The sequence below is a fragment of the Mytilus edulis genome, chromosome 7 (genome assembly GCF_963676685.1).
Source record: "Mytilus edulis chromosome 7, xbMytEdul2.2, whole genome shotgun sequence".
Classification (NCBI taxonomy): domain Eukaryota; kingdom Metazoa; phylum Mollusca; class Bivalvia; order Mytilida; family Mytilidae; genus Mytilus; species Mytilus edulis.
Window position 1 is genome coordinate 64,302,568 of NC_092350.1, and position 19,529 is coordinate 64,322,096.

General features: G+C 32.2%; 2 protein-coding genes across 2 annotated transcripts; both read left to right on the forward strand.

Annotated features, from left to right (window-relative positions):
- Window positions 1-269: 269 nt before the first annotated feature.
- On the forward strand, window positions 270-2,612 carry LOC139483574 (cartilage matrix protein-like). The gene is made up of 3 exons (XM_071267583.1): window positions 270-529; window positions 1,085-1,525; window positions 2,289-2,612. The coding sequence occupies exons 1-3, from the start codon at window positions 313-315 to the stop codon at window positions 2,576-2,578; spliced, it is 948 nt and encodes a 315-aa protein (XP_071123684.1). The 5' UTR covers window positions 270-312; the 3' UTR covers window positions 2,579-2,612.
- A 6,230-nt stretch (window positions 2,613-8,842) lies between these two features.
- On the forward strand, window positions 8,843-19,216 carry LOC139481982 (collagen alpha-1(XXI) chain-like). The gene is made up of 4 exons (XM_071265555.1): window positions 8,843-8,938; window positions 17,148-17,384; window positions 17,728-18,156; window positions 18,900-19,216. Exons 2-4 carry the CDS (start codon window positions 17,165-17,167, stop codon window positions 19,193-19,195), a joined length of 945 nt encoding a protein of 314 aa, XP_071121656.1. The 5' UTR covers window positions 8,843-8,938; window positions 17,148-17,164; the 3' UTR covers window positions 19,196-19,216.
- Window positions 19,217-19,529: the final 313 nt, after the last annotated feature.

Below are 19,529 nucleotides of genomic sequence, written 5' to 3' on the forward strand. Positions count from 1 at the left end.
TTACTGTGATTTTAATAATTAAATGCCTTTCGAACAAAAAAGTATAGTCTGTAAACCCAGTTTTTGTATTGAAATTTGAAAGAAGAGTTGCCCTTAATTATAATAATGAATTAAATCTAAGGTAAGATTCATATATTCCATAGAAAAAAATGTTGTTCTATTATTTATCTAAAGTATTTAATATTTTCATTTTCTTTCCAATTTAACAATGTCACAATTGGTTTCAATAAAATGTCAAACACATTCAACATGTTTGATTGGATGCGTATACATGTTTTATTGTTTTGTTTGAATGCTTTTAGGCAAATCATCATGGAGTGGCATGGCTTTATGATATTAGTTTTGTTGATGGGTATTTGCAGTGTTGATTTTATCTCTGCAAAAAGAAAAGTTGACTGTTTAATGTCAAGTTGGAGTATGTGGAGCCAGGTTTATGGATTTGGAGCTCGATCTAAGGAAAGGACTATATTCAGGCGCCCAGACAATGGTGGGAGATCTTGTCCTAGAAGAGAAACAATAGAGTATACCTGTAAGAAAATATATTGTTGTCATATGGATTAAGTTCACGACACAACTTGTAATATTCACGTTGAATTCAAATTTGTTATTTATTTTTACAAACAAACATTGCGAGATAAAATTTTACTAGTCTGTAAACTTTATTTTGTCTAATATCGATTATTAAAATGGAAAAAAGAACCTAGAGGCTCACAACGTAAGTACTTTTACCACGACAATCAATCAGTACATCTTAATTTTTATGTTTATGTTTTGTATGACAACTTGTTGCAGTATTGTGTTATATTACCCGTACACTAATATTACGTTTTATTATCTCAATGGAAATTAATGGGCTATCAGGGATACTGCCATGAGCCGCACAATACCATCAATTAACACATAACATCTTTAGAATACAATAACGTCTTGCCTTAACCACAAGCGTCTTCATCTTATTATAATGACTGGAATAACTCTGTTTTTGATGTATTGCTTTAAGAAAGGTACAACATATCTTGATCTGAAGAACAGAAAATATGAGATTTGATTTCTATGTATCTGTTTATTTTAATGTGTTTTACAGCAAGAAAACCGACGATTCAAGCAACAGCTAACCAAATTGTCAGAAGTTTTTTTAAGAGAAATTTAAAGACAACTCCCTTGTCAAATAACAAAAAAGTCAGGAGCAACGTTTCGATTGGCTATTTCAGGGACTTACTAATAATCATCGACTCATCTGGTAGCGTTGGGGCAAATAATTTCAATATTGCAAAACAGCAACTAGCTGAGCTACTAGGTCTTATGTGTCCACGTCCAGATCCTTTTAATGTGAATAATAATAAAGGTTATAACCGAGCAGCACTTATTCAATTTTCAAGTTATGTGAACAAAGAATTTGACTTCGCTGCCATGAAAAATTTAGCAGACCTGCAAGCTTCAATTAAGGCAATCAGGTATAGGGGTGGATCTACTTGCACCGGTAACGCATTGGAAAAAGCAATTCAAATGTTTACGCCATCTAAAGGTAATTCCAATAATGTAATCATTAACATAGTAATTTTTCTCAACAATTTTCATTAAAAGAACAACGAAAAATTAACAGGTCAATATCTAAGAAATAACATGGCTTCCTTAGTACCGATTCGTCAGTATATGAAACATAGATTTAGTATACAATGTTGTTACGTTTAATACATTTGTCTATTATGTGACTCATTTTTTCATTTATCTAAAATCGGTCAGGAGTCAAGTTTTCCTTTATCAAAAATATATTCAGCTGAAAGTTTTACAGTAGTTGAAAATTCAGCGGTAATAAAAATTGTTCTTTCTTAGTATACTGAACTAAGAGAACACGGACGCTGCATGATAAAATATTTCTTGGATAAACATGTACACGTATGTTCGTAGCGTTCTTGTGAGAGGGGGGAAATTGCATACGATGGATCATTAAAACACAATAAAAATAATCATCAAAGCAAAACATACAAAGGTGATCAAACGGTTTTCAAAAAGTCTATAAAACCGTGTTTGACAAAAAAATAAAAGCACAGGACCTAGATGCACTCGATACTAAATAAATTCATACTAACATATTTAGTCTTTCTCTTTAAATTACATTAAACGTTAAACAAATTCTTTGACTTTGATTTTCTAAATCCATTTTTTTCTGACACTTTTTTTTCTAGTGGCAATGAAGTTTACCACTAGAAAAAAAAGTGACATGGTTTGTATAAGTCGTGACTGTCACATTTTGACGTTTAATATACATACAACAATCATTTTTTTAGGAGCACGTTCAGGTACAAGACATGAAGTGTTAATTCTTACAGATGGACACTCTAATTGTGGAAATTATCTATCAACAGTTCTACCAAGACTGCACGCCAAGGCAACTGTTTTTGGTTTAATGATCGGTAGACATTCGTCTAGTGGGAAACAGGAGTTGACATCGTATGTCAGTAAACCTAAACCTAATCACTTATTTGCCGTTGATAACTACCAAGATTTGAAACAACTAGTGACATTAATAAAAGCGCAAATAGGTACATCTACTCCCTGCGCTCCCTTTGATCTTTGAGATATATGAAACAATAAAAACGTATTTAACTTAATCTGTTTTTCTTAAGTGTTATATATACGCACTGCATCTAATAATATTAAGATGGAATATTTAGTTCCATTAATGGAATAACGTCTATATATTATTGACAAAAAGTGTATTGCAGTTAAATTAATGAATTATTGCCATAAATACACATTCCTTTATGAAAAAAAAAGGAAAGTGGTATCATCAGTGGTGTGTAGTAAAAGATTTCTTAAATACCAAATATGCAGATATTCCACAAAAATACAAACAAGAGTCATAAGGTTATAATAGGAGTGGTCGAACACAACCTGGCACAGATTGAATGAATTAAAAAACAGTTTTGCACAAAACTTTTATAACTAAAGGAAACAATCATAACATATTCCAAAATGTTCATCAGTCGTCGAATCAGTATTACGAAATAGTTTATAATTCATCTTAGTCAATCAGCTTTTCTGTAAATTGAGAAGATAAGAAACCTAATGGTAAAAAGTTGCTTGTGGATATATTATGAACTATTACGAAGCAAATATCATCAATACAGCAATGATAAATTGTGACCCATTGCAGTAATTTAGAATAAGTTTCTTCTCAATCAACTAGCCATTCTTAATCTGCTGATTAATTCGGGGGTAGTTACGTCATTCAGTCCAGTGATTTAGTCATGGTTCAGTTCAGTAGGAGATAATTGTATTAAGTGGTTTAAATTAATACCAATGACGCACTAAACTTTCTGATTTTTTTCAAAGAAACTTTAGGAAATAGTAAAGCTTGCGTATATTATTCAAAAATTTGCTAACTCGTATTTCAGACATGGAACAAACTGTGTGATTGTCGGTTACATAACATATGTTTTTAACACTTTACAAATTCCGTTAATTAATTCGAAAACAGTTTTCTTTTGCACCTAATGATGACTGAAAATTCAGTGTCTTGATTTGGTTCATGTTAGACATCGTTCAGTTCTGTGATTGTTGTCGTTAATGAGTGAATAATAGCGTTTTAGAAAAAATACTGTGTGCAACTGTTGAAGGAAAATTCAAGAAAAGAGGGGCGAAAGATACCAGAGGGGCAGTCAAACTCATAGATTGAAAATTAACTGACATTATAAAAGAAAGCGGTTAGGAAGAACGGAATGTCTAAACAGTTGCATTATTTTTTCACAGCACTGTGTTGATACCGCTGCTTGAGGTCTATAAATCTCCGAAAGTATCATTAGTTTAGTAGTCAGCCATTCGTTACTAAAAGTATGCATATCAAACCTTTCTGAAATTGTTTGTTTATTTATTTTGAAGCAGTTAACATGGTCAAGAAAACAATTTTCCAATTCCTTCAGGCAAAGTTGGCCTTAGATAGATTTTGACTATTTCGATTCTTATACATCATTGGCTTTTAGCGTTCCTGATGAAGGTATATCTATTAAAGTGCCACGGACGCATGCAATTAATAAAGTTGTGTTTTCATTTTTACAGGTCAATTTTGGTCATAAACCGATTTCACTGTTTCGGTTCTATTGCACTTATAGCTTACATATCTTCAGCCTTATGCATTACTTCCGAAGGACAATCCAGAAACAATCGTCTGACGAACAAATGAATCGAGTGTCGTTATCTTTGTTCTTCTAAATAGCCATTGATAATGTAATGCGGGGTTCACACATTGCCGATTATTACTCCCGTTTGAGATCAGACAGCGATACGACACGAAAAGTGAAAAAGTCGGATTAGTATCCTCAATTATCTGGAATGTCCTATTATTGTCTGAACGCAGTCGTTTTAGTTCGTAAAGATTCCTACTGGTCGGGAAGGGTCCGAATAGTTCGGCAAAGCACCCAACAGTTATGTGCGTCCCGTAACATTCGGGGAAACTCAGCCGATTTTGTCTAGTCGTATTAAAATCGTGCCTATGTCGTGAAAGATTCTGCTGTATCGGATCGAATTCCTAACAATGTTCTGTGTATTCGGGACGGTGTCCTGTGGAACGGGAATGATCTGGAGAAATTTGTTCGAACGGATAACTTCCGTCAGCGTCGGTTCACTGTCTTGTCACTATCTGATCTCTGTCGGATTACATTCGGTAGAATCGGGATGCAGTCGTGACAGACTCGGTCGAATTTTACCTGGCGAAAGATAAAAATCGGATTACAAGCGGATTTAGAACGGGATTATCGGGATAAATTCGCTTGGAAACGGTTAAATATCGACGCTTCCTGACCAATATCTGATTGTTGTCGTGATTAAATTTTTAAAGTTTGAATTTACATCCACGATTCATAGGATCTTGATCAGACTTTTGATCAATTTTAATCGGGAATGGTCCTGTCAAGGACGGTAGTAAAAATCGTGAATGTGTGATCCCAGCTTAAACAAACTTTTTTTTTGCGATTCCTTTATATGATGTTTATCCTTTTCTTCTATATTAATTGGCAACAAGTTTTCCGTGTTTTTTCGATGTAGTTGTTATGTTCCTATAAGATTAGATTTAAATTTCACAGACATGCTTTGCTATTCTACTTGCGACAAAAATCTTGTTTACAATAAATGTAAAATATAAACATTACAGGACATGCATGAATAAAGAAATGACAAGGATAAACTAGGACATGTATTAATACGTTTCAATTTTAATTTTCCTTAAAATTGATTCATTTGCAATAAAACAGAAAATAGGAAATTACATGGTACTGTATAGTCAGGAGTCTATTGTTCGGTGTGTATCGTTTGTTGGTTTGTTTCATAGATGTTTCTTGTCTCTCGTTTTTTTTAATTGATAAGAGCGTTGTCTTTCCTGTATGAATTGTTTGCACTAGTCATTGTGAGCCCATTGTAGCTTGCAGTTCGGTTTCAACCGAGGCTCCGTGTTGAAGGCCGTACGTGTTAGGTTTGTTTTAACGATTACCCCTAGATAACAGGTTTTCTGACTTGGAACATACATACAAATATTATTGCGGGGTTTAACAGATTTACTTGTTCCAAAACAAATATTTTACCTAGAACAGTGGTTAAACAGCATAACACAGGAAAAAACACACTATCACAACTAGGTGAAATAGGATTGACTCATCATTTCAACATGATCAATATAGAGCAAAACAATTACTTTATATAAATATTAAAGACACAAAGAACCGATCTGATAACACTCATATTTACTATTCGCTTGTTGTGCCAACATCAACTAATTAACAAAACTTTGTATCCAAGAAAATACACTGGATGATAGGTTTTCGCTGTCGGACGTTCGACAAGAAATATGGTTAGCCCAGTTGTCAACACTCATGTGCTGACACTAAATATCGTTCATACAATCATGATTTGTTTTTCGTTTATTAAATGGTTTCTACTCTAAGGCACAGTTTTATGAAATACTTCATTAAATTGTTCCTCATCCAATTTATGTTTTAATATTCCAACTGTTAACATGGTTAAGATGCGATTACCACCGACGAATTACAAAACAACTTCATTTCAGTAGTAGGTTAGACCTTTATAATTTTGATTGTCTCTATTTTATATATTCACATCTGTTCAAACTCTGGTGATAAGGGCTTTGTATATTGTATACCTGTATTTTGTTGATGACAATATTATTCCTTCTTGGTATCGTTTGGTTAGTTTTGTAGTTAGGATATTAAAGACTTGGCCAAACCCATCAATCTCCTTTTTTTTCTAATCAAAGATATAATCAGGTTAAGATAAATAGACAAATGTACAATATGATAGACGATCACTGTAAACAGTAATGATTGTGTGACTACCTGTTTTTTTCAACTTGAAGCAGACGTGTTAAAGTATTTGACTTAGTGATACCGCTCAAGACGAATGTTATTCCCCGAAATAGCCGAATATTTATCGCCATACTGATAAATAATTTTAGGTTGTTATTTATTTTACCGAATGCTACGATAATATTTAAAATAGCCATGTCTATATTAGTTATATTGATGACAGTTATTCTATCCAAGAAAAGACCCACCAAAAAAAATGCTCATTATATGGTTTTCCAATTACGCCCAACACATTTGGTTAAAACGTGTTTTTTTTTTTTTTCTTAAACATGTGGTAACTATGTGACTACGGTTTTTTACATGCGCCTTTAGACAAACCAACAAGGTCAAACAAATATGTATTAACTTAAATCTTGACCATGGCAAATTTGAAAGTTAAAGAACATGAACGAAAGAAAATTTCCTAAAAGTTTTGCCAAAACAGCTAAGGTAATTCATTCCTGGGGAAAAAATCCGAAGTGTTACGAAGATTTTACAGTTTGTAAAACAATAAATTCAAAACATGAACATATCAATGATAATTTATGTAACACACTGCTAGACCACACGACCACCTGGGCTTCCTAAAATGAAGCTTTCGGTGGCCAGGTGTTACCTTTCCTCGTCAGTTTTAATCTAGCGTCGTACTACAGTACATGATATATAAGGCATGGAGATGTTATTTTTACAGATCAGCTAAATTATCTATAGTAAAAGATTACACAAATTAATGTAATATACAATCACAGAAAATAATTATATTTATAAGTACGTCTGAGCCAGTGACAACTCTACGACAGATTTATGCATCGGATCACCAGCAGTGATGGTGATACATGGCTGTGTACATTATGTATATACAACTCGTTTAAACATCAACCCAACAATGTTAGATCTGTAAATTTGCTCTCACAAATGTTTTGTTCTTCCCTCGCCGGGATTCAAACCCATGCTACTGAGATATCGTGACACCAAATCGCCTGCACTGTAGCCATCATACATATTATTGTTATAATAGCTTTATAGATACCTGCCAGCAATTATAAAGACCAACAAAATGAACGCACAGTTTCCTTTCAAATATGTATGATTTTGTAGCGTTTTAATAGGTGTATTTGTCCTCTTTGCATTTACTGGATGTTATATGAAGTTTGGTTGCTTTGAATACTTGTAGGATACTTTTGTACACTACCAAGACCAACTTATATATGAACAACCTTGTTTCTAATTTTTATTTTCTCAAGACCATGAGGACAGAGGTTTCACTCAAACTTGGCATTTTGTTTTCTATTTACATACATAACAAAATATTTGCCAGAGCAGTTTAAAATTGTACAGAAGATTTTCATTATCAGGTACCTTTTAGCTACGATTAAATTATTTGCTCTATGCAAAAATAACCTTGATGTTTTTATTATTATTATTAGATAATGTCATATAAAGCAAAGAGAGGAAATACGCTTTTCAGTTGCCAATTTGAATAGCATATGAATACAATCGAAAACTAAAAGTATTAATTAAAACGGATTGCATGAATACTGTCTTATTAAGTAGTCAAACGAAAACTCAATGTTAAGTAACGTTTCAAAAAACTGAATGCAATACAATTGTCTCTACTTATTGCGATGCCATATACTGTTGCCAACTTTTATTCACATCTCAATTTCTGTAAAATTCTCAGAAAAAATAATCATTTATTACTGAGTATTTCAAATTTAATCCTCTGTTTGGCAAATATAAAATGGCTCACATATGTTGCATCTACGCACAAATAAAATAGATACTATTGCTGTTTTAACCTTGACTGTAATATCAAATTCAGGTATCTCCGAAGGTTAGCGCGCGTGTGTTTTTTTTACGTCATGTCTGATGTTTGTAAGTCTAGCAGCATTTCAAGAAGACATAGACGAAACAAATGTACCCATTAATGTCCATAGAATAAAACTGTAACACAGTTTAACGATATTTTATAACACAAAAGTATTTGTTTAAGTTATTAAAAAAAAAACATCTTATCTGCAATGATAGAGTTATAATGACTTTTCACAGACCTATCCCCAAAATTTATAATTATGTCTTCCTACAACTTCTTTATTCATCATTTTCATAAATTCTGATGATATTGTTTAATGCTATTTTCTTGAATCTAAAATCATCATGACACAGAAAGAAAAGCGTTACGTTGGCCTTAGTCAATATCAGTATTTCAAACATTTATATATTATATTGCTATAGTATCAAATATGTCGTACCCTCATTTGTTTTGTCTGTACTTCTTAATCAGGTAGATTAATTATTGATCAATATGGTTAGATAAACTGTATATACAGAGAGTGTATTATTTTTGTTTATTTGATATTGATATGAAGTTTCAAAAAGAAAACAATATGTGCATTCTATTACTGAAGTTTGAAGGTCGATACTTTTCCAGGAAGTACAATAATGTGTAATGCTATACAAAATGGTGCACACGTGTTACATCTATCTTTAGCAAACATACAATAAATAAGTAAGGGTATTGTTTTCTCTAATTGAACTTGGTTGCTATCCTAGTAAGTTTTGGAACCTCTGAAAACATTATAGAAGTAAGTAAACGCTTGCTTTTTGAATATAAAGACGTAATATTGATCATGTTAATATCGTTTTTTTAATAGTTTTATTGTTTGTTTCATGATTTCTTCAAATCTTAAAGTAGTACATAATATTGTTCTATATATTGTCCGGAAAATCTATTACTATCAAAACGACAATACGAATAATGTACCCTCTAAAAAAAAGTCTTATTTATCATTGATTTGTAGTTGTTACTTAAAATAAAACCAATCGAAAAGGTGCCTAGACATCAAATAGTTATGAATAGGTACGTGCACACAAACATGAGACGGGTCAAATTGATTTTGTTGAAACTTAATCAACAACAAATGAATTTTTGTAATAACATGACTTCGACAATCACATACCATTAATTTTAATGGGGAAATCTATCCTTATTTATCATTAAAACAGCAAGTTGACATTTGTCTCATAGTTGTTGAAGAGTTAAGAAGATATCTTGTGTTTTCCTTCCATAGATACTTATATATAATAGCTGCCTTCATATATGTGTTCTCCTCAGCTCACGATGACATTAATGACCAAAACATCTTTCATGTGTGGTGCCTCGTCTGATTTAAAAAGTACGAAATTATACTTGTGTATTGCAGCGTAGTCTTTTAATATGTTTAGGTATATAATTATTTAAGACACATACAAGCAAGTTTTACTCTTGTTGGACTTTGATTAAAGCAACCTTTTTTTTATTTGGCAAACACAAGGTTAGAATTAAGACATTTGTGAAATTTCGTTAAACTCATATATTTGAATATAGATGTCATGTACAAGTTACGAATTTGTACAGGTTATAACATGAACACAAATATTGTACATTTATAATGTGTACCACGCAAAAATAAAAATTATAACATGTACAAAAGTACAACATGTACAAAATATTGCTTAAAAATGGTTTTAACTTGTACAAAATTTGAATTAGATTATATCATTATATCATTAAAACAACACATGCAATCAACTTTTTTAATATTTTTACATTCTTTTTCTATTATCTAATCATGTTAATGTGTTTTGATCTTTTTTCGTTCACTACTTTAAAAGTTATTTATTTTAAAGCTTGGTCCAATGTAAACCATTTTCTCTCTTTGGTTTTATAGAAAAAAATTTCAGGTATTAATTTGAAAAAAATCTACTTAGTGGCTTTTTGGAAAATGAATGCTATTAATAAATAGAGTCACAATAAAACATTTCTGAAACTTTCTGATCAATGTGGTCCAAAGTAAAAAACGTTATGAGCTAGTCATCAAAACAGTCAGATCGTCTGATTTTAATTAAAGTTGACCTACTTGATTATATATCAGTCCCATACAGTGGCTATGCGTGTGTCATAAATTCAGTAATTAATTTTTGATAATAGATCATTGAATGAGTCGAATGTCATTATTATGCACTACAGCAAGGTCACTGTTATATTGGTTCAAGTGAAAACATTAGATCTTTTTTCTGCAATTTGGGATAGACATTTAACCTTTCATAAAAGAGGGACGAAAGATACCAGAGGGACAGTCAAACTCATAAATCGAAAATAAACTGACAACGCCATGGCTAAAAATAAAAAAGACAAACAGACACACAGTAGTATACATAACACAACATAGAAAACTTAAGAATAAGCAACACGAACTCAACCAAAAACTAGGGGTGATCGCAGGTGCTCCGGAAGGGTAGGCAGATTCTGCTCCACATGTGGCACCCGTCGTGTTGCTCATGTTATAACAAATCCGGTAAATAGTCTAATTCGGTAGGTCACATTTATGAAAGGGAAGGGCATTGTAGCTACGACGTAAGGAACATATCCGATATCATTTGTGAAACGGTTATTCCATAACGGTCAACCCACTCGTGGTGGCGTCCGTAAAATTAACGAGGGAATCATAAGACACTAAGGACCTGTTTATCGAAGCAGTCATATGATTAGGACGTGTCGTAAGACAAACTTAAGACATATCTTAGTTCTATGTGGGTTTATCAAACATGTCGCAGCTTGAAAAATCCTAGGAATTGTCCTAATTTTAGGATACCAATTTGTTGTCTTTTAAAAATGGTCTTATCATGAACATAACTTTAGGATATATTTAGAAGGGTTATTTTATGAACAAATTTGACCAGTATTGGTTGCCTTTACATTAGGGAGCTACTATTTGATTTTTACGGGAGGTTGGTGTAAAAAGGGGGGTTTAGTACATGTATGAAAATATTGTCCTCCTTTTTTTTGTAATCTGTGTCCTTCCTTTATAATTTCACTCTATTCGGTCCTGCATTTTAATTAGTGTATTCTGACTTTTTTCTTTTTGTTCTTTTTGTTCTTTTCCCCCAAATAAAAATGAAATGGTGGCTCCCTAAATGCAAACTAAATCCCTATCCATCTTTTCAGCACCATTGGTTGCAACATTTTACAATTTACCAAAAAGCAAAGTGTTACTCTTTTCTGCTCGTCGACTGAGGAGAGTCTGTGGTTTTACATCCATAAAATTAGAATTTTGTCTCTTATATTCATATGAATGTTATATGCAGTAATAGAATAGTTATGTACTCAGTATTTATATGAATATGCACGAGATTTGTCTTTGTACTTATGTATGAAACAGTGACACTTCGAATTTAGCTTACTCAAAGCATATGAGTTTACCGATTATATAATTAATTTTATGTATTTACAACGTAGTTATAATTTTTGTGTAATGTTTTGTTTCTTCGAGTCTAAATGTACAATTAGTCCAAAAAATATGTTTTACCTTTATTTTAAAACTAATAATTATTTTCTAATTATCAATCTTTTTTTTTAAATTATTTATTGGTTAAATTTGAAACAACATTTTCAATTTTTTTATTATAAACTGGCTATTTTTTAACGCCAATACAGGACATCATAGCTGAAACAATCGTAAGATAGCTTCGATGTACATGCTGAGACATGTCGTAAGTCGGTCCTTACTTTATCCTAATTTCTGTCCTAACAAATTCTTTAAACCGATCTTAGGACAGTTTCGATAAACAGGCTCCAAAGTATTTGCAAAGGTACTTTTGATAGACTGTATCAACGATGCACTAGCCATCCAATGTTTTTTTTGTTGATTAATTTGTCTTGGGGTTTCAGCAGTTCATATCTCATACTTCTTCCGATGGGTTTTTTCCTCGCCAGTAGGATTAGTTGCATCTTTTGCTTGTTTAACACTCCTTATCGAAATTTCTGTCCTCTTCTTTAAAATTAGGAAATTGTATTTATAGAATTTTTTTTCCAAAAGCGATAAATCATTGATTTAAGCGTAAAAATCTATCGTGGTTATCCACTTGCATCTTATTGCTCTACTAGTATGAAGGTATATTCCCCCTTTTGCCTTTTGAGTGGAAACTCAAAATTCTAATTTATCAGGTGAGAATACTGATTTACGTTTATTGTTTAAAAGCCTTCCAGGAATTAAGTTATTATAAAAGATATAATTCATCTTGTCATGCACTGTATCAAAAATGTCAAAACACACTTACACGAATGGACAATAAAAAAAAATGAAAATATATTTAGGTTAATAATGTGTGTGGTAATTTGTATTTTAAAATTTTGTGCAAGTTACAACCATTTTTAAGCAATACTTTGTACATGTTATAATATGTACGAGGTACTTTTTTACATGTTATAACTTGTATTTTTCCATTGTAAAACTTATAACATGTCCAATATAAACAACGTGTACATGATATAACCTGTACAAAATCGCAACTTATACACGACATAAACACCAATATGCAAAGCATGCAAAGAGTGGTTTGAACATTAAAAAGGGCAAACATACAATGTTATAGTAATCGTAGAATAATATGAGCGGAGAAAGAATGACTGACGAGAGGTTGTACAAATATTGTGATCAATTAGGGGTTACCACCATTTGTCGCCAGGGAACAAACGACACAATGCATTTTCTATGAATTATTCATATAAATCAAGTCGGTTCCGTAAACAAGTTAATGTGTACCTTTTTGATGTGTTAATCTCAAGGAACCTTACAAATTCTACAGATATTCTGTGATCCATATTAAAATGTAAAACATAACACAAAAGCGTATTTTAATCAGTTTGTCATACGTATGATGTATAAAGTACTGGTTGTTGACCATAATGATACTTACAGCCAAAAAGTTATCAGCCATTCTATCATTCTGTCCAAGACATACACGGTTATGTAATGTATTTCAGTTGTTTCCTGTAATTAGTTAATATTTCAGTTCTATCATGTGCAGCTTTTGTTTATTATTTTTTTTAAATTTACTGTTTGCAAAAGTATAAATTATTCTAAATGATAAGGATGTTCTGATAACTAACAGACAACCCTGGCCGTTTTTGGCACAACCTTTTTAATCTTTTGGTCCTCGATGCTGTTCGACTTTGTGCTTGTTTCGGCTTTGAAACTTTTGTATCTGGGCATCACTAGTAGATCTTGTGTGGATAAAATGCACTTCTGGCGTATTAAAATTTTCAACTTGTTGCCTTTTGTTTGCTGATGTTCGTGTGTTTCTTTGTCAATTGTATTCTCCAATTTATCTATATTTTAGTCCTGCAGTGTTGAGTTGTCATCTTAATGTTATATTTCACATGGCTATAAAAGGGGAGGTTTGGCATGCCACAAAACCAGGTTCAACCCGTCATTTTTTTCTTTAAAAATGTCCTGTACCAAGTCAGGAATATGGCCATTGTTATATTATAGTTCGTTTCTGTATGTGTTACATTTTAACGTTGCGTCGTTTGTTTTCTCTTATTTTTTAGTGTAAATTCACATTGCGATAAGACGTGTCACGGTACTTGTCTATCCCAAATTCATGTATTTAGTTTTGATGTTATATTTGTTATTTTCGTGGGATTTTGTCTGTTGTTTGGTCCGTTTATGTGTGTGTTACATTGTAGTGTTGTGTCGTTGTTCTCCTCTTATATTTAATGCGTTTCCCTCAGTTTTAGTTTGTTACCCCGATTTTGTTTTTTGTCCATGGATTTATGAGTTTGAACATCGGTATACTACTGTTGCCTTTATTTAGTTTCGTTGATGTCATGTTTTTTGGAAAATGAGATAACTGCGAATTGGTAATATTTATAATATGATCTTAAAAAAGTTCAAACTACTGAATTTACAACTATTTCTACTTTGTATGAATTATAAGCCTTGGGGATTTTTGAGAAGGCATGGAATCCTGAATTTACAATGTCGCATCTGTTTACCATTGTTAAAACTAGCCTCCTTAACCTTGTATCTAAATTTTAAATTGAACCTAAATAGCGTAAACATATGTACAAGAAGTATAAAAAAAGAAGATGTGGTATAATTGTCAAAGAGACAACCCTCCACAGGAGACCAACATGAAACAGAAATTAACAACTATAGGTCACCGTACGGCCTTCAACAATGAGAAATGCCCATACCGTATAGTCAGCTATAAAAGGCCCCGAAATGACAAGGTAAAATAATTCAAACGAGAAAACTAACGGCCTTAATTAAGTGTCTGTATTAAAATCCATAAGGGGAAGTGTGAAAACAATGTTAAGCTACTATAGAAACTCATAATAATGTTGCAAAAAGCTGTTGTATCCGGTGTGTATCATACCTATTAAACGCAGTATTTACACACTACATGTATAATACACATTCAGTTACATGAAGTTTGACTTTTTCTTTGAATAAAGAAACGCATTATCTTTATAAAGAAAGCAAACAAAAAAAACATCGATTTCGGGAGAAACGCATAAAAAATTAGTACGTACCATATTAAATATTATTTTTATAAAACCACTTATATGTGTACTATTACTTATACAATGTTTTGTCATTTTTTGATGATCAATTACTGCAATTTCATATATTGTGTTGGTTACGTTATCTTAAGTACTAGTAAGTATTAAAAAAAATATCCTGTCATATTTTCAAATGTTATCTAGAATATGCCCACAATATGTATGACCTATTTTAAATATGTGCTTTGGTGTAAATATTGGAACTGTAAATTTTAAAGTTGTTGTCATGATTTTGAACTTTTACTGTTAAATCTGAAAATGAAAAGACTCTAAACAATTGCCAGAATTGTTGTGACGCACATTCTAAGAAAAGTAACATCTTTGAACAATTACACAGGTTCCAGAAAAAATCTATCGGTTTATTTTATCAAATGAAAATTTATAGGAGTTGAGTTTTTCAATGGAAAAACATATATGTGTTCTATACTTAGTTAATTATTGTTATAAACTGTCTCGCTATCATCTTTCATTGTTATTTATCTCTTATTAACATCATTTCAATTTATCATTTGAATGTATATATCGTAAAAAGCAAGACAAAATCATTACTTAAAACAACGAATGAAATATAAAAACCATTGAACAGTTTGTTCTATTAGATTGCTTAGATTAGAAATACTATAGGATTAAACACATTTTCTAGAGGTTATTGATGTGTGAACCGGGGCGGTTAACTCACAAACCGGAGTACTTTTATGTTTAATTTGTGAGTAAGAACCCCAGTTTACACATCAATAACCCCTAGAATTATTTTTTTTAACCCTATAATTATTAAGCCAAATATTTACGATTTTTTGGTTTAAGGGCTAGTATATTTACCATCAAATGCACAATTTATCAGTCGTTACTAAGGAGCTGGCTGCCATATTGACTTTCTAAATCCATAAATGTTTGATAAAAGCAAAAGAATTTTAACTGAAATATCACCTACCTCAAAAACTTCATTTAAGTGAGATATAATTTGAATGTGTACGTCATCGAGTAACGAAATAATCTTTCGCTTGAAAGTGTTTATTCATACCTCTTGTTTTGCTATGCCGTATATTCGATTAATTATTCCTGAAATTTTCATTTTATACATATTCGACTCTATTAAGCATTTTTTGTGTGTGTTAAATATGTATTAGATAAGACACAAATGTTATGTATTAGTTTTTCAAATCAATTTGCTGAGAATCATAGGATCCCTGCATGCATGTGTATCTCGCATGAACAGATCATAGTTAAGTATTGTTATGCGTTTACTTTTATGCATTGGCTAGAGGTATAGGGTGAAGGTTAAGATATCATAAACATGTTTAACACCGCCGCATTTTTGCGCCTGTCCCAAGTCAGAAGCCTCTGGCCTTTGTTAGTCTTGTATTATTTTTAAGTTTAGTTTCTTGTGTGCAATTTGGAGTTTAGTATGGCGTTCATTATCACTGAACTAGTATATATATTTGTTTTTGGGCCAGCTGAAGGACGCGTCCGGGTGCGAGAATTTCTCGCTGCATTGAACATGTTGAAGACCTGTTGGTGACCTTCTGCTGTTGTCTGCTCTATGGTCGGGTTGTTGTCTTTTTGACACATTCCCCATTTTTATAACTCAATTTTATTAAGGTTACGAAAGTAGTTTCGGAAACATGGTTTACCGAAGTGTAAACCAAAGTAAAAATTAATGGGCCAATCAAATTCAAGAGTACATTCATATGAAAATCATATAAGAATTAAATTGTTATATACATTTTGCATTAAAAGGCAGTGTCATTCAAATATCACAAAATGTCGTCTGTATCAAATTCAGTTACAAAAATATGAAAAAGGAACAGTTTGCGTATACTTTGTGAATATGAAACCCTAGCATTACCCTTGCACACTCAAACAATAAAGTACAATATAACAAACAATGAATGTATAAGCCGCTAATTACAAAAAAAAACAAATTTGATCCAAATCGTAATGTTCATAACATGTTTAGGATCTGCCCTTACAGTCCAAAAAAAAACGCTTAAAATGTTGTTGAAATTAAAGAATTTTGTAATATTTGTTTAATAACATTTCGAAAGCATTTACCATGTTTACTAAAAGAGGGACGAAAGATACCAAAGGGACAGTCAAACTCATAAATCTAAAACAAACTGACAACGCCATAGCTAAAAATGAAAATGACAAACAGAAAAACAATAGTAAACATGACACAACATAGAAAACTAAAGAACAAACAACACGAACCCCACGAACCCCACCAAAAACTAGGGGTGATCTCAGGTGCCCCGGAAGTGTAAGCAGATCCTGCTCCATATGTGGCACCCGTCGTTTACTAAGTTGTTTTATAATATTATGCCATAATTATTTTCACAAACATTTTGACTAACGTTTTATAATATTAATGTATATTAACACATACAGGTTTATTTCTTTCGTAGCTACCGTGAAAATCATCATGAACTGTAGTGGTTTACTATTGTTTGTTTCGTTCATGGCGATTTGCAGTGATGGATTTATCTTTACCAAAAAGAAGGTTGACTGTCTGGTATCACATTGGGGAATGTGGAGCGATGTTTTCGGATTTGGAGTAAGGACTAAGGAAAGGGTTATTTTAAGGTACCCTGACAATGGTGGACGTGCTTGTCCTGCTGACACAACAATAACACAGAGTACAGGTAGGTATTTATCTTTCACCTGAGACTTTTCACGAGTCAAAGTTTGTATTAATTGCATTCAAACGTATCATATGATATTAAAAACTTCTCCAAAAAATGTTTAATCGTTCTTCTGTCTAACAATTTATTTTGTTGAATCAAGTTGTTTATAAACTAAAAAAAACCTTAACAACCTGCTGCTATCAAAATATTCTTCAAATAATGAAACAAAATAAGATCATATCATGTTTTGTTTTTTTAAGAATCAACTCAACCAACAATATAAAGATATTTCTGATATGTATATCTGACAAAAATCCGAATACTTGATTTATTGTTTTGTTCGTTATAATGTGTATTACAGGGAAGAAACCGACGATTCAAGCAACAGCTGTTCAAATTGTAACGAATTTTTTGCATAGAGATGTTAAATCCTCTCCTCGCGGTGTTTCTAGAAGAGATAGTTTGATTGGATATTTCCGGGATTTACTTATAATCATCGATTCATCTGGTAGCGTTGGGTCAAACAGTTTCAAAATTGCAAAACAGCAAGTAGCTGAACTTCTTGGTCTTCTGTGTCCTCGCGACCCAGATCCGTTTAATAGGAAAAGTGGTTTTAACCGAGCAGCACTCATTCAGTTTTCGAGTAACGTCATTGAAGAATTTGATTTCGCTGCCAAGAAAAATCTTGCAGACCTGCAGGCTTCAATTAAGTCAATAAGGTATAGAGGTGGAAGTACATGCACCGGAGACGCCTTTGAAAAAGCAATACATATGTTTACGTCATCTAAAGGTAAAGTCAATAATGTGTATGTATCCTTCCATATGTAATTCCTTTACAGGCCGACTTTACACGTACGGCTTGGGTTTTCTCGCTGTTTAAGGCTGTACAGTTGCCGATAAGTACTAACATCCGCTTCATGCGCACTTTATTGTATAGTTGTCTCATTGACAATCATACCACACCTCATAATGTGCATAATGATGATAGAAAAAGAAAATAATAAAGAACGAAGTAGAAGTTCCTTTATTGTTTTAAACATAATTTACTGTATATAATATATGTACCTACTCTCCATTGTATAAAACAACGCTTTGTTTTCAACGATTTCTTTTTAATTTTTAATGTTTGAGTATTTCACAAATATTCTAAATTGGTAAAAAAGCAAAAAGAGACAAACGAAATTTTGTTATATCGATTAAGAAGTCTTACACTATGAAATCTAAACAATAAAACAGAATCATCCACCACCGACAAAAAAAAGAATAACATGTTCTCAAAGAAAATATGACATGTAAAATGATAAAGTCCAAACGATAACACAACTGTTTACATTGTTGATTTAACAATACCCGAGGGAAACATACTTACGATGCATATTCATATCCCCTTGCATTCATTGCTCTCTTCTTCCATTGATTAATATGTTTTGTGTATTAATTCAGTAATATAATAACCATATTTATGTTATAAGCGTTAACACAGTATGCTGTTCAAATGCAAACATAGTATGATTGTTATCACTTATTTTGTAGGCATGCGTCAAGGTACAAAACATGAAGTTTTGATTCTCACTGATGGACAATCGAACTGTGGAAAACAGCTTTCAAAGGTCCTGCCTAGGTTGCATGCAAAGGCAACTGTTTTCGGACTAATGATTGGCGGATATTCATCGTGGGGAAAAAAGGAGCTAGTATCGTACGTCAGCAAACCTAAACCTAACCACTTATTTGCCGTTGAAAGATATGAAGATTTAAAAAAACTATTGGTATTGATAAAAGCTCAGATAGGTGGATCTGATACATGTGCACCATTTGTTATACAGAAATGAACAATAAAATTGCAATAACTACGTCAATATCTTTTCTAGCTCAAAACATTTTTAGAAGCTATCAAAATATTATAAAATTTGGCACATCGGATATGTTCCTTAACTACAATCTCCTTCCCTTTTTCACGAATGTGCCCAACCGAATTATACTATTTACAGGGTTTGTAATAACATGAGCAGGACGACGGGTGTCACATGTTTACATTGTAGCAGAATATGCTTGCCCTTCCGAAGTACCTGATATCACCTAGTTGCTTGTGGGGTTCGTGAAGCTTAGCCTCCAGTTTTCAATGTTATGTTTTGTGTTCTGTTTGTCTTTTTCTTTTTTTGAATT

What these genes read in the sequence shown, in the direction of transcription:
- LOC139483574 (XM_071267583.1), top strand. Translation starts at nt 313, where the DNA reads ATGGAGTGGCATGGCTTTATGATATTAGTTTTGTTGATGGGTATTTGC. An exon ending in AGAAACAATAGAGTATACCT is followed by an intron (nt 530 to 1,084) that starts GTAAGAAAATAT and finishes TGTGTTTTACAG; the next exon opens with CAAGAAAACCGACGATTCAA. An exon ending in AATGTTTACGCCATCTAAAG is followed by an intron (nt 1,526 to 2,288) that starts GTAATTCCAATA and finishes TCATTTTTTTAG; the next exon opens with GAGCACGTTCAGGTACAAGA.
- LOC139481982 (XM_071265555.1), top strand. Translation starts at nt 17,165, where the DNA reads ATGAACTGTAGTGGTTTACTATTGTTTGTTTCGTTCATGGCGATTTGC. An exon ending in AACAATAACACAGAGTACAG is followed by an intron (nt 17,385 to 17,727) that starts GTAGGTATTTAT and finishes TGTGTATTACAG; the next exon opens with GGAAGAAACCGACGATTCAA. An exon ending in TATGTTTACGTCATCTAAAG is followed by an intron (nt 18,157 to 18,899) that starts GTAAAGTCAATA and finishes CTTATTTTGTAG; the next exon opens with GCATGCGTCAAGGTACAAAA.